General features: G+C 35.6%; 1 protein-coding gene across 1 annotated transcript; it reads left to right on the forward strand.

Annotated features, from left to right (window-relative positions):
• Positions 1-4,039: 4,039 nt before the first annotated feature.
• LOC123655183 (zinc finger protein 1) lies at positions 4,040-14,286 on the forward strand. The gene is made up of 4 exons (XM_045591017.1): positions 4,040-4,169; positions 11,400-11,587; positions 11,797-13,837; positions 14,093-14,286. The coding sequence occupies exons 1-4, from the start codon at positions 4,040-4,042 to the stop codon at positions 14,284-14,286; spliced, it is 2,553 nt and encodes an 850-aa protein (XP_045446973.1).
• Positions 14,287-16,460: the final 2,174 nt, after the last annotated feature.

The raw sequence follows: 16,460 nt of genomic DNA on the forward strand, positions 1-16,460 counted from the left end.
ATGATAAATGATAACATGAAAAATATAATCGTTTATTCAACTATGCTAATAAAATGGAATACTATACAGATCTGACTCCTTTGCTTTTCGAAGTGTCTCTTCAAAACAAAGACAATATTATTCAATTACTAGCACTTAAAAAAGTGACCAATACCGTTCAGAATGTAAAAACACATATAAAATATAATAATATAAATAATTAACAATAAATACATTTGTTTTCATACATTATCAGTACAAGAATATAATGTAAAGGTAAAAATAGTGAGTTTGAAACCGCAACAACAATGAATCATTCGATAAAAAATAATTATTTGTACTAAGGTACAGTACTTGTAGAGCATAACAATCGTATCAGAAATTATTATATGTATGACTAATGTTTAAATTAAAACCTACTTTTGTACTAATAAACTAAATACCTAAATACATTATTTATTCATTTGACAACGTTTACATAAACTGAGGTAGGGCACAGCAGGACATTTCCTGCTCAAAATATGGAGCAGCCCGACTGGTAGTACCTCGACCTTACAGAAGATCACAACTAAATAATACTGTTTTCAAGCAGTGTTGTATTGCTCCTGGGTGGGCGATGCTGCTGGTATTGCAAGCGTTTATAAGCCACGGTTATCGCTTACCATCAGCTGAACCGCACACTTGTTTGTCGACCTAGTTGTATAAAAAAAATAAGTTAAATCTATTAGGTTAAATCACATACACTACATTACCCACCCATAGGGGTAGTAATACCTACTGTAGGAATATTAACAAATCTTGTACAGGTTATTCTGCTGTTTAAATAAAATGATATTGTTGTATTGATCGTTTTAATCCGTTTCTATCTAGATATACGATATTAAAAACTTGAAATTATCTTGATCCTTTTCGAACTACCCACTAATTTCTTTACTATTTAATTGTGTCTCAATCAAGAAAGGAGAAGGTTATGCAATTTGGTATACATATATATTTTTTTATGTATATTCGGGGATAACTTCGTCGTTTATGAAGCGATTTTGATGATTTTTTTTTTTGTTGGAAAAGGGATATCTCATGTGTGGTACCATGATAAGAAAATCAGAATCTGATGATGGAATCCCAGAGAAATCGAGGGAAACAAATATATAATCGCTTATGTACACTTGAGTTTTATTTTTATGATATAAGTTATGTAATAATATTAATGTAATAAGTCTACAAATTTTAAATGAAATCTTAACATTTGAAGTGGGTCAAAATGAAGTCCAAAGGAGTCGGTTACAAACATACAAACATACAGGTGAAGCTAATAAAAAGCTTGTAAAAATATCTATCTGTGAGCAAACGACAAAAACAAACTTTCTTATACATTCACGTGAGTCTGGGTGTAATACTTGTATTTATTTATGTATATAGGTATTATTTATATGTATATTTATCAAAAAATGTTTAGCTACAACAGTCAGTTGTTATCTATAATACAAGCATTAAGTTGCTTACCATAGGAACAGACGACCGTGTGTGTATGTTATACGATAAAAAAAAAGTTTTTTTTGTTTTTTTTTTAATAGTATCATTAATTATAAGCCTCTTTTCATGTGTACAATAATGAGTCTTATCATTATTATTACTCTTGTATTCTTAAAATTACTCTTATCGGTAAATGTAAACTCTTTTACATTATTACCGGCAATTAGCACACAAATGCTTAGAACTATTACTAACTAAAATATTGACTTTACCGTTATTAGTATCTAATTTTAATATTGTGCTAATATTGTGCTTCATAAATCATGATATGGCAAACTATATGATCTACACGAATCTTAATAAAGTTGTGTACTAATCAGGAAAGGAAGGAATAACGACTCTACAATTTCGAGAATACGTCGAAATCAGAATGGTCTTGTTGACATTTGGACCTTAAAATATCAAGAGCTCATATCTGTGCCAGTTCTTTTGTGAATTTTATACTTCTTCATATTAAAGCAAAAAGTATGACCTGTGTGTGACCTACCTTTAAATAACGCTGTAGCTGCTCGATATATGCACTCCATCTTTTTAGTTGCAGAGATTTTAGTATACCAGCGGAATATTTGTAGTACTTGCTTATGCGTCTTCGGTGCGACAAAGCCAGCCCTGCAGTCACCAACCCGCCTGCCCAGCGTGGTGGCTACGGGCAAAACACATGAGTTTGCGCCATTTTTGGCGCGAACTTCTGGAGGCCTATGTCCAACAGTCGACTACGATAAGCTGAAGTGATTGTGATTACTGTTTTCTTGTTACTAGTCTTATCTTTATCAGTAAAGATATAAAGAATAATTTTGTAGGCGTGTGACAAAAGACTTATCACTTGGAATACTAACCTGTGCAATTTATATGAAAGGAATCTTTTGTCCAGCGATGTTACAATCATGTGATACTTTTCCATATAAAATTCTTCAACCAGATGCTAAATATTAAAACAAAATCACACCGGGAATCATCGTAAAAATATAAATTAAGCGAACAATACTTAGGTTCGACGTTCAAATTGCGTATTAGTAAATAAAGCGCTCTAGAGATTGAGACGACTATTATATTTCACGTTGTCATTATTTGCAGCACTGTTACAGCGCTTATAATATGAAGGAAGATGCACACGTGTGCCACACGTGCGAACAAGGTGGTATTGTCTTAAACTATGTATAAAGGTACACATCGTATTATACGATAATCCTATTGTACTAAATTAGACTCTATGTCTTATAAGTAAGGTAGGTATTCAGGTACTGTGGATTAACGAAATAATTATGCCGGTAGCATAACCTTACCAAGTCTTTGTTTACTCATTTGCCATTACTAAATGCAGGACAAAAAAAGCGTTTTACAATAAACCCTTATATTTTTTATAAAGACTGGCTGGATATTTTTTCAATACAATTGGAAGCCTATAAGAACGTGATACAATTTTAATATCAAGTCATATAAAGTTTTTTGTTTTTAAAGCGCATTGTCATATTATTTTTATTAAATACATAAAAAAATATATATTTTTAATTGTGTTTGTGGCGTACTCACGTATTTTTATGTGTATTTTAGGTAAATACTTAAAATTTGTAGAAATTATGCAAAATAACATTAAGGTAATATAAAATGTATGTTATCTATCAGTAGTAAACAAACCAAACACGCGCTACCTATAACGACATCTAGTGACAAGAAGCGAAAGTATAAGTACAAACAAATCTTCGAATATTACGTGCTACGTTTACCGGTGCATATTTACAGATACATATTTGCATTTTAAATATTAAACCTTAGTACTGTATGTTTTGACAACATTATTAATTTTAAATGATTAATGAATTTTTAAGATGAAATATATAAACATGTTCGTAAAGTCAAGTCACGTCAAGTAGTCAGTATTTACAAAAAAATAAATAAGAGAAGTCAAGTAAGTAATTTTTTATACTTCTAATAAAATAAATTTTAGCAAAAAATACCTTTAAGTGTAAAAAGCTGTATCTTGATCTTTACGGTTTATCACGATTCGAAAGCGCGAGATAGAGACAGGTAGATGAATGGGAAGGTGGAGCGAGCGTGTGTGTATGCAAACGAGTCATCAAAAAGATGTTTCATGACAGTCGCATCGGACGAAGACGCCGGTCGCGGTGGTGGGACACGGGCCGAGCGCTAGCAGTCGGCAGTCTCTCGGCTCACTAATTAAGTATAGGTGGGGGCGTAGGGGCGCGGGGCGCACGGGCGCAGGGCGGGGCGAGAGGCGGGCCGGCTTCATTCCGCCGCGCGCCGCGCTGCCAACAACACGTAGAGCGCGCGGGCCATGGTCGCGAGAACCGATGAAATGTTCGGCTGCTATGGTGACAGCTACTCATACCGCCTGTGGAGCCTGGCCAACGTGTGGGGCGCCTGCCGATGTGAGTAGTGCACCGCGCTGGGACTTTTGACGTCATCGGAGGCTGTGAGCCGCAGTACGTAGAACGGTCCGGAGCCGGCTCCAACTAGTGCGTCGCGTTTTGTAGTCGCGGTCAGTGAGGTGTGAACGAGGTGTCGCTAGATGAAAGTGCAGAGACCGCTTATGGGAGTTGGCGGATGGTACGAATGCTTGGCGGCCGATTGGCTTGCGGACATGAGGAGTAAGCAGGTCCCCACGTCTACCACCTCGGCCAGGCGGCTCGCGGCCTTAAGTAAGCTTCTTTTCCTTTATGTTTATTTGCATTATATATATTTTATTTATTTATTTACATTTTATTCTTCCGCGTTCTTAGTTCATATTTTTTTACCTATAAATACTCCCCAACTAATTTCTATAGTCATATATACAAATTAATTGAATTTTCTCCGACATTAAAAGTTTCATGTGATTAAATTGAAAGTGAAATTTGAAAAGAAAAAAGTTTATCCCGTCAAAGTAAACTCGAAGTGCGGAACTGAAACAGGTGAAAACAATATCACCTCGACCGCATTAAAAATAAAACTCGAGCACGTCTTCATTAGAAATAACCTTCGTGTCCCTAATCTCCCCTCGAGTCCCCCGGGATATAATTCATCCACTTGAGAATCGGGAACAGGTACACACAGACTTGAAAGAAAGTTTCGTTAGTCGAGGGGAACCCGCTCTCTCTCGACGTCTTAAATCGTAAATGATTATGTTGTTTTAATTCATTTGCTTTTTCTACATTTCTTTTATATTTTATTCTTTTCCTTTGAACGCCGCCTGACTGAGTGGATGTAGGGCCGTCCATGCGTCCGGGTCGGTGCGTGTCGTCGGTAGAGTTCGCGGAACACGTACGAATTAATTAGTGAAAGTTCGGTATCAATCTCGTGATCGGCTTCGTTTTCTGAAACACATGACGTTCGTCATTTCGATATTATTTGCTCAATGAACTCCAATTATAGCGCACTGGTGATAACGTCGCGGCTGCGTAGTTTATCGTTGTAACATATTTTGTAAACGAGAAGTGCGGTTAATTAACTCTACATTGTTACTACACTCCCACGATCTAGCTCGGAATGAAAACTCACATAAAATATAAACATAATATTACCTAATATTTAAAAACGATTTTTAACATTTGTAACTCAAAGGTTGATTAAGGGATATCAGAAATGATAACAGTGAATTGTTTTACGTTCAAACAGGTAAACTGTTCGATATTAAATATACCATCATATACGGAGAGTTATTAATAGTGAACGTCGAGATAAATATATGTAATAGTGGTCATTATGTATCGTTACCACGTTATTTGATTTGATGTAATGAACACAGAGATGTATTTGCAAGTGTACAAACACGATCCGTGGTAGAGCTACGCGCTTGTAGACGCACTAATCACTTGTTTGCTAAACACAAAATTAACGGTTAGGTTAATATCAGTAAATAATTTCGTTAATCACTCGATAAACAGTGTTTAAGAAACGAAACTGATTTGTGACTCAAATGTGAGTCGATACAATATGTTTTCCCCTATAGGTATCTCTAAGCTCTGACCCTTGTACTACATGAGGAAAGAGGCCTATGCCCAGCTGTGGGATATTACAGGTTGAAGCGATGTATTCGTTTTATGTAAGAAAAACGTTAAATTAACATGCTATTCAAGTTATTTTTTAGTATTTTACGTTATTTTCGCTTGGTGGTGGATTAAACTCTGACCCTTCTACGTTATTTTATTGAATAATTATTTGATATTTATATACGAATTCAGTGTTCTTAAAAACGTAGAAAAGTTATAATAATGAATTAAACTCACACTGACGGTGTCTTATGGTGTCATGGATTAAAATAATTTCTCCATTTGGATTGATTTTAACGAAAACTTAAGAAATCACATTTATATCGCATTTATTTGATTATACTTCGACTTTGAATTGTGATTACTTTGAAAATAATTGTAATTTAACACTATGTAAAACAATCAAACAATACTATCATTAGTTTATTATATAGCCAAATGAAATAAAACGAAAGTTATTAAAAATTATTATGGTGTAAAAAATTTAATTTAAATTATAAATAGATATAATTTATAAAATGTTTCCAAACAAATATTGTAACGTTACAAAATATAATATATCCAATCTTAATATACATTTAAAGTTAATATTTATATTGTGATAGACACGTTTAGTGATAAAGGAATATTTCAGTTTTTACTTCGTTGTCTCTACATGCGATGCAAAATGATACTAAGTATTAATTAGCGATTATAAATTATTTTCGCTTATCTCCTACTAGATAACATTTAGTATTATAATATTATACTTTCATATTTGATTAAAATAATTTGTGATCGAATTTTAATATTACCTACTTTTTTTGTATTAATAGAGTTTTTACTAAAATTACCTCTTCATTTTGCGATCATAGATTTTTTCGTTATAACGGAAGTACAGGGCTCAGGTATGTACTTGCTTTTATTCTACACAAAAATTAACGGAAATACATATATTATATTTATCATATAGGTAGGTATATCTATTAAAGATTTTCTCGAAAGTATTTTATACTGACGCCTATATAAGATTAATTTTTAAAGAAATATAACTTTTCAAAATTGTGTAGAGTCAGAATGGATTTGAATTTGGACTATTTTAATGCAAATCTATTTATCTAGTAATTACCTCTACAAAGTAGAGATGTAATTAATTAATAGCAAGTAAATCGACTGTAATGTTCCTATTTAGTTGCAAAAATACAACTATATAACTAATTAACTCATTAATTATAAAACTTTTAGATTTACTTTACCTTAGTATTTCAAACAGTACAAAAACAATAGATTTAGTAAATGAGCAAGAAATAAATGCAACCAGGTTTTGTTTCAATTTTAACTCAAAATATCGCACTAGTGACAATTACACGTTCTCACAGAACCATTAACATTCTTAATGAACGTATTGTTAACATGTCGTTCGTTTAATAATAATTTAAGCAATTTTTTTTGTGTTTCTTTTAAATGTATTGTCGGGAACAATGTTTTATTGTACAGATAATTCTGGTTCATTCGGGTATCGGGAATAGTAGAGTATAAGTTTTATAAATATATCGCTTGGCCACTTGTCCTGTCTTAGTGACAAATATTACGTCACAGAACGTGATGCCACGAAATAATATTAAGGAGTTATTAGGTATATCTTGAACAGCATTGTCTTAGTAATTAATGTATCGTGAAGGGTGATTTGTGTGCGTATGTACCTATCAAAAATATACTTGGACCTAAGTTCAAAACTAGTCGCTACAGCGTGTGCTACAGCGTGGGCTAACTGTGGCTTCGCCTCACTAATATATATCGACCAATTAAAATTATAAATTATATAATTTTTATATAACTATCAACTACCTTTAGTTTCTAGTGACAAAAAAAAAAGTGATCGATATGAGTACTCTATAATTGAATTCCGAAATAAGTAAATATTTTAAGCTTTTGAACGAGTATGATTCATTACTTATTGTAAATAAATTTGTTTAAGGTGGCAATAACGAGGGTATTTAATTTAATTAATAAAATGCTATTTTCTAAATATTTCAAAAAAAAATAGCAAGCGATATTTTTTCATGTTTGAAAGTCAATTAAATCGATTTTGTATACGAGATATAATACAATAACAATTATCAATCTGCTTGACATTTGTATAATAATGTAGGTAGAATTATTATTAAAATGTTGTTTATAAATAACATAATTATAACTAAATAGTTTCTTATTCCATCACATCTATGAATTTCGTAGAGCGCGTCTGAATCACAGGCTAACATCTCGTAGGTACGAAAAATTGCTGTACAGTGAATCATAATTAAAATCACTTTATACGTTCCGAACGAAACTAAATAACGAAGTGTTATTACACTCAGGAGCGTACTACGTCGCAATACAATTGGACGAGTAACCATCAAAACAGTTTACTAATAATTATTTCAACGACGTCGAACATAGAGTCGGGCAACATTGGGACTTCGGGTTTTTTCTTCAAGAGGCCCCGCGTCCCTGCACCGCACGGCACAGGTGCAGCCAATCACCGGGCGCGCCTGTGTGCTACGATCGACAATCGACTCCTTATCTCTACTACTTATATGTGTGCGCGATAATTATTTATTGTAACGCAATAGGAAGCGTCAGTCGTTTGTATGCGTGCGCGTTTTTTATCAGCGGTTAACGGACGCTGTGCCCGTGCGCAGAGATTACTGCGTGATAGTCGAGTGTGTAGGTGTTGTCGTCCGCTCCACCTAATAAACTATAGGTACACTGCACGAGAGACTCGATAAGCTGAACTTACGCCGCTGATAAATATTTGAGTTATGAGTTTTCGTTTTTTTTTTTTTTATTAACAAGGTAAAATTCAAAATCATACATACAATTAAATATAATATAATTATATTTTACGGTTTTTCATGTGTTTTAATATTAATACCTATTAAACAACATTGTAGTAATTACCTACATTTAATGAGATAAACTCGTAATCATAAAAACACTTTACTCACTTTTAACTTAAGATTAACAACGGATACGAAAAAAATGTGTATGTACAAACCTAACAAGATATATTTAAATTAAACCTACTACTTCAATACTCACGAAACTCAATGTAATATCTTATTAGAGCGAAGCTCTACATTCACGCAAGTTTGCTACAACTAGCGCCATCTGTTGCTGAGTAGTGGCAATAAATTTTATATACATAAAATACCGTAATAATATTTTTTGTTTTAATACAGTTCTTGTTCATAAACATTACTTTGAATAGTTTTATAAATTATATTTTACATGCTTAAGTTAATTAAGAGTTCTTTTAGGTAAGTTATAGCCTCAAAACCCGTTGGCTACAGCGTGCGTTAGGGCGCGCTGTTTACGAGGACATATTTTCTAAAATTCAATACCGTTGTGCGATAGGCGATTATATTGAACCTGAAAATCTAAGGCCTGTGTACCTATGCAATTAATTTTAGTTTATTACAGTACCTACATAAATTGGCTTTATGTTGTTTTTTTTTGTAAAAAAAAAACTTAACACAAATATTTTATTGAAAAGTGTTGAGAATCGAATATTTTTATTTTTGTTTTTTTAAGATAATAAAAATTATGAAACGGCGTTACTGGTGACTACTCCTTACGCGGCTTTTTCTTACTGTGATCTTTTGTACCTACTATAACGGCAAATAAACATTTATCGGTTAAGCAAAAACATTATCTTATTAAGGATAGCAGATGCTTAGAGCTACAGAACAAGGCTAGCTGTTGGGTTCTATCCCCGACGTACACATGTATTAACCATTCAGATATTTGCAATTGTCTGGGCTTTTGTGATAAAGTTTTTTGTTTCTGCTCTGCCTATTTCCGGACCCCCGGTGGAGTCAGTAGGTACGATTTATTTTATTTTATTAAATAAATATCTTGTAACATACAAACACACAGTCATCTGTTCCTATGGTAAGCAACTTAATGCTTGTGTTATAGGTAAAAGCCAACTGTTATAGCGATTATTTTATTTTTTTGTTGAAAATACCCACATAGAAATATTACATATCTAAATGAATACAAATATTACACCCGGACTCAGGCGGGAATCGAGCCCACAAACATCGGAGCAGAAAGAAGAGCCACTACAATCTGCGCCAACGGGCTAGTCAATTTTATCAAACTTTGATTTTATATAAATATTATCATTACATGTCTGGAATCTACTACAGTTATGACTTATTAATTATTATTTGTTATACACGCGAGCCTCTTCCCGTGGGTGTCGTAAGAGGCGACTAAGGGATAAAACCAGGTTCCACAACCATCTTGGAACTTAAGAAGCCGACTGATGGCGGGATAACCATCCAACTGCTGGCTTTGAAATACACAGGCCGAAGACGGGCAGCAGCGTCTTCGGTGCGACAAAGCCAATACTGCGGTCACCAACCCGCTTGCCCAGCGTGGTGACTATGGGCAAAACACATGAGTTCATGTTATTTTTGGCGTAAACTTGTGGAGGCCTATGTCTAGCAGTGGACTGTATAGGCTGTAATGATGATGATGATGTAATGATGATACACGCGAGTACCTACATTTTTACGTCAACTAAATATGAACGATTAATATCTTTGTGACAACACATTGGTACATGTAACACATCTATATATCAACTAGTGGTCGCCCCGTGGTCTAAATTCGACCAAAATAAATTTAAATTATAAATTTACATTATTAAGGTTCTGTTGGCACAGAATATACTTCTATAATATTAAACAAAAGAGTATCTATGCGTCTATGTGTCAAATACATCGTAGTGTGAGTAATGTTTTTTTATGCAAATTAAAAAAATATATTAGCATTCTGCACTCCTCTATATAAACTATAAACGTGCAAAATTTCATACTCCTCCGTCCGCGCAAGTTTCGTAAAAAGGGGTACAAAGTTTTTGCTTCGCGTATTAAATAAAATATAGATTATTTAACCATTGTCACAAGAATATGTGACATGTGTTTGTTTCCATAATTATAAAACATCTTAAAATTAGTTATAAGCTCACACGTTTTGTACGTGTAATAATACATGAATCAAAAGAAAGTAGGATGCGTTTTTAACGATCAAGTTAATCCACAAAGAGGGTAAATACGACATTCTATGTGCTGTATGGATAAATACTCATATACCTGTACTTATTAATACATCGTAGCTTGTTTTACTCTTTATTATATTCGATTCTGGATTCAAATTGCATCCGACGTAAGACACTGTATACTAATTTTTAATCATCTCTCAGCCCATATGGTATAGCAAGTTGTACTCCGTACACTGTAATTCGTACTCCAGATGCCGTAAGTCGTATTCAAAAGACCGTACGCTATTCTCCAAACCGTAGACGAATTCCAGCTGCGACGCTTAAAAATGATATCGCGCTGAAGAATCATTACCAAAATAACCGACTCGAAATTAAAATGTTGTCGTATTTATTACTACGCGTAAAGGTGTCCGCGATCGTTCCGTGTATAAGCACTGTTAATCGTTCCCCGTCCCATGTATCGGTGTATCGTTCGTACGACACGGAAGCCAGCTTTATTTAATATTTTAATTCCTTTTATGGCCATAAATCGCACCTGAATTAGTAAATTTATACGTTTTCGAATACATTTTTTTATGTATATTTTAAACAAGTATATTTAAGATATTATATTTAAAACGTATTTTAAAACGGAACCATCTTCTTATCTTAATCATTACGTTTCTTTTTTATTTTATGAATTACACTTATATAACATAGAGGTTGATGCCCAGATGTGAACTCACGAACTTCAGGTACGATAAAGAAAGATCAGAGTTCTCTAAACGACAGTAAAATTTACTCGTCAATGAAAGATAACGTCTTGGGACGGTAATGAGTAATTTATATTAAAATAAAGTGTCTATTAATGAATTTAATATTAACAGTCCGGCCGCTGGCCGGTGGGGGCGAGAGCAAGCCGCCGGAGGAAGAAGAGGAACGCGGGGGCTCGCCACTGGGCCCCGGCGGCCCCTTCGCTTGCAGCCAGTGCCGTGGCGCCTACCCTACACGCGAACAGCTGGAGCGCCACGAGACCCTGCATTCGCCCAGCACTCAGGTGGATAACATCAAATATGTCAGTGCCCATTCTAATATACCAACACTAACATACCGAGCAGGCTATAGTGAATAGGGCGAATCTTCATTTTACAGTCACAGTTTTAGTTATGTCTTATTTCTTTTTTATTTTATTTTATACTAAACAACTTTTTATTTATTATTATTTTTTATTTTCGAATCAATTTAAAAATATAAGTTTCTAATTCGCGTTTATTTTGTTAACAGTCTTGCAAGATCTGCCACAAGAGCTTCGCGAATGTATACCGACTGCAACGCCACATGATCAGTCACGACGAGAGCGCTGGCCTTCGTAAATTCAAATGCAACGATTGTGATAAGGCATTTAAATTTAAACATCATCTCAAGGAGCATCTTCGAATACACAGTGGGGAAAAACCATTCGAATGTGCCAACTGTGGTAAAAAGTTTTCCCACTCCGGCTCTTATTCTTCTCATATGACGTCAAAAAAATGTCTAGTGATGAATCTCAAAATGGGAAGAATAAAGCCAAACAATCCTGCTCTCAATCCTGATCGAAGTCCATCGCGCAAACGAACTAATGCAATGGTTACATCGCAATTAAACAATAACATCACGCCGAATGGAAATTCTTTCTTACCAATTCTTCCTAAATATAGCGATGCGGCTGCCGCGTTTTTCTCATCAATGTCATCACCTGAAAATAATTACCACCGACTTCCACTAGGCCAGCCGGGGATGAATCCTTTCTACATGCCTCCCGGAATGCCTATGAGTCCTGCTAACGGCATTGCTCCATATAGTTTTCCAACTTCATTGAGTCAACTTTTTGAGCATATAGCATCACAACAATATCAACACAGAAAACTAGAAAACCCAAGTCTAAAGCAAATGGGACCTCCTTCCGCAGACCCCGAAGATTTAATAGAAGAAGTTATAGATGATGAGGATAAAAGATCTGAAGGCAGCGCTGAGCTCGTAATGGATATTGAAGAAGAGGATAGCGTTTGTATAAAGAAGGAACATGAAGACCGAGAAACCGAGCAAAGGTCGCCTTCACGCGTTTATGAATCCGTCCCAGTTAACGATAACAACGCAGAGCCTGAGAACAATGATATTAACCTTAAAACAATAATGAATAGCGTTCATTCAAAACGCAATCTGCTTTTCCGGAACATGTCCCCAGTTCCTGGAAACATTTATCAAAACGCCGAGCCAACATTACAAGCCATAAAAGATGAACCTGATGACTTGCATTGCTTGAAATGCAACATTACATTCAACGATAAAAATGAACTTTTAGAACATGAGAAGGTATTATGTGGAAATATGTTCAGAAAACATGAGGGTTTAGCCGCTCAGATGGCTGAAACAGTAGCACTGAATCGCTTAGAAGCTGAAATGCGAGCATCTATACAGAGCGGAGTTAGTGCAAGCGAAGACGAAGACCTCAGTAAAGATGACAGAGATGATAAAGTATCCTTACACGAGAATGATAGAAAAATTAGAGTTCGCACCGCGTTGAGCGAAGAACAACAAATAGTACTGAAAGAACACTATGCAGTTAATCCACGGCCCAATAGAGAAGAATTTAAAAAGATCGCTCAACAAATCGGATTAGACAACAGGGTTGTACAAGTATGGTTTCAAAACAATAGGGCGAGGGTAAGGCGAATGACTCAAACGATAGCAATTTCGGATCAGCCGTTGGATTTATCAACAAAAAAATCTAACGCATCTATAACTTCTAGTCCATCGCCCTCACCGCCTTGCAGCATTTCAGTTACACATTCCGATTCTGAAGAAGCCGTTAATTTGAGCCAGAAATCTTCACGCAGCACGACGCCGCATCGCTCCAACTATCTTAACACGTATCCACATTCCAATTGCTCTTCCTCGTCGTTTACGGATTTCCGACAGTCACCGTCACCGAGCGAAACGATCAATGGGCAGAAGAGATTATTGTCACAAAAGATGCCCGTCAACCCTCTGGTGCCGATGGATAAACTTCTTCAATATAATGATATCACAAACGGGCGATCGCCAATCCTTAATATGCATAGATCTATGGAAACCCGAAAAGAATCAAGTCCATCCTACGACCGCCCGTCGTGGGGCGAAGAGCAAAATCAAAACGAATTTGAAGATGAAACGTCAGTACTTAAGAAAAGCAAGCTAAAGATCGGAAATGATTTCAAAGAAGGAGAGGGACAATTTGTTTGCGACCAATGTGATAAAACTTTTGTGAAGCAAAGCTCTCTAGCGAGACATAAATACGAACATTCAGGTTAGTACTTTTATAAAATCATAATTATATAACTTGTAACTTAAAAAGTCAATAAACACAAAATAGTTAATGATTTCTTCAAAAATATTCACATTAAAACATTAAATAACTTTAATTTAATTCATTAAAGCATATCAAGCTTAATGAGAATACTTTAAAATAAAAAAAAAGTCTTGATAAACGATGAAAATTTCTCACTTGTCGTGGATACAAATAGATGGTAAATAGACATTAATCATATTGTTTGTGTTTCAGGTCAACGACCGTACAAGTGTTTGGAGTGCCCGAAAGCGTTTAAGCACAAGCATCACCTCACCGAGCACAAGAGGCTGCATACCGGCGAGAAACCTTTCCAGTGCTGCAAGTGCCTCAAGAAGTTCTCTCACTCCGGCTCCTATAGCCAACACATGAACCACAGGTTTGCGATCTGCAAGCCCTACAGAGACTAATACCATTATATTAGCTAAATTAGCCAAGTTTCTGATGTCTCTCTCTCACATTGTATTCGAAACTGCTCGAGGCTGTTACTTAGTGATATGTCTGAACAAAGTTAGTCTAATGAACATTTATTTATTTCAAAACGATTTAATGGCGTGACAAGATCTTAATAAGTGTATTCATAACAAAACTTAACTTTTAAATTTGAATAATTTTATAGCCTTTAAGTCTAGTTTTACATCACAAGCATCATCAGAACAACGAGTCACGGGACATCGAAATTGTTATTTTTAAAACGCATTATACTCATTTTATCCAAGTATTGTTTGCTCGGTATTTATAACTCTAAAATAATATTTAAAAGTTTTGCTCAAAGATAGGTCATCATCATATGAAATACCTATTCATATTAAAACTTGTGCCAAATATATTTAACTATGTGCCATTTAATATACCAAAAAAAAATATTTTATTATATTATTTTGAAATAGGAATCGGACTGAGCTTGCATTACACTAATAAGTATACTTGATGACAATATAATACAATACTCGACAATGAAAGCATAAAATGTACACGGCACTTCGCATCGCGAAACGAATTTTTGTTTTATAAAGTTTAGGTCCGTACCTATATGAAATAGGTATTATGCGCACCATCCAGCAGGACTATAATTCCCAACTCCAACCATTTGACCACATCCACCTCCAGACAGTTCGCATTGCTCAACAAACTCACGGACGGATAAGGACTTTTAAGTATAAAAAGAGACTTTGTGCTTTTTACCGTCAGTATAATGGGGATTACTCTGGCAAAACACATGAGCTCAAGTTATTTTTGGCGTGAACTTGTGGAGGCCTATGTCCAGCAGTGGACTGTATAGGCTGTAATGACTATGACTCTGAAAAAAAGTTCGATAATTGCTACTGTCACGATTCTACCATCGCAATCATCGCCGCAGGGCTAGGTGTCACTCTCATCACATGGTTTGCATCCAATATACGGGATTCATGCTATTTTTTCCGCGTATGTGTAAACTGTAAGATGACCTCTCTCTTGAGATGATTGCTAAATGCTATAAATTGGAGGTCGCGCTTCGAGTATAAGGCTGGCAAAGCATCCGCAAGGCACCTGTGACGAAGTTTACCCACCTTATATTAAAAAGACATGACTAAAGTAGAGTTACAGTCATCTACAATGCTGCTTGGCATTCACCACTCTTACTACCAATTCTTGATTACCCTTTTGTTTAACACTGGGAAATGCGTTCAAATTAATTTACGCACAAGGCCGCCGCCCGAAGACGACGAGAGTGAGGGGATCCATTCACAAAGACAACGCGCATGGAATACCCACTAAAACCTAGTGGTACCCTCATCGTCATAGTGGAACGCCACGAGATAGCTAACGCATGCAAGCATGTGTAGCCGTAGGAGGGCTTAGGATGGGATTTTCCTTGTTCGCGCTTAGCGTCTAAGCTTGCAGAGTGGTTGGATTCAAAATTTGATGAAGTTGATTTGATGCTCCTCTGCTCCTCCCACGACTCCTCACAGACATGCCGCAAGCGAATATGTGTAATGACGCTTAAGGACGTCTTTATATCGTAGTTATTGTTGTGTGTTACCTTCCACTTTCCACAACTAAGCTCCGAATAAAGCACTGCCTTTGGTAGTCTGGTATCGTCCATCCGTACTACATGTCTGCGCCATCGAAGTTGGTTGGTCATCAGCAAGCATTCAATACCTTCTATTCCCGCTCTTCGGAACACCTCAGAGTTAGGTACTTGATCCTTCCATTTGATTAGGAGAATACTACGTAAGCAGTTCATATGAAAGTGACAGCTTTATGTCTTTATGAGTCGCTTAATATCACCATTGTGTACACACCGGGTCTCAGGAGAGAACATTAGAGTTGGAAGTGTTATCGCCTTGTGTGCCATTATTTTGGTTTTAAACGTTAATCTGTTTTTGTAGAATCGTTGTTCTGAGATAACAAACATTTAAAAAACTACAAGCGAATTGAGAACCTCCTCCTTTTTTTGAAGTCGGTTAAAAAAAACAAGTGTGCTTTAGACGACACGGCTGAAGTAAAACTTATGCGAAACGTAAGTCTTTCTCTTTCTATATTCACTAACTTATATCTCGCCCGATCACACTTTTTGTAACGCTCTCGTCACGCATTCACC

Source organism: Melitaea cinxia, chromosome 7 (assembly GCF_905220565.1).
Source record: "Melitaea cinxia chromosome 7, ilMelCinx1.1, whole genome shotgun sequence".
NCBI lineage: Eukaryota > Metazoa > Arthropoda > Insecta > Lepidoptera > Nymphalidae > Melitaea > Melitaea cinxia.

Bases quoted from the DNA above. Each gene is read 5' to 3' on its own strand.
- LOC123655183 (XM_045591017.1), top strand. From the start codon at position 4,040: ATGAAAGTGCAGAGACCGCTTATGGGAGTTGGCGGATGGTACGAATGC. The intron at 4,170-11,399 runs GTAAGCTTCTTT...TAATATTAACAG, and splicing joins CAGGCGGCTCGCGGCCTTAA to TCCGGCCGCTGGCCGGTGGG. The intron at 13,838-14,092 runs GTTAGTACTTTT...TTTGTGTTTCAG, and splicing joins ACATAAATACGAACATTCAG to GTCAACGACCGTACAAGTGT.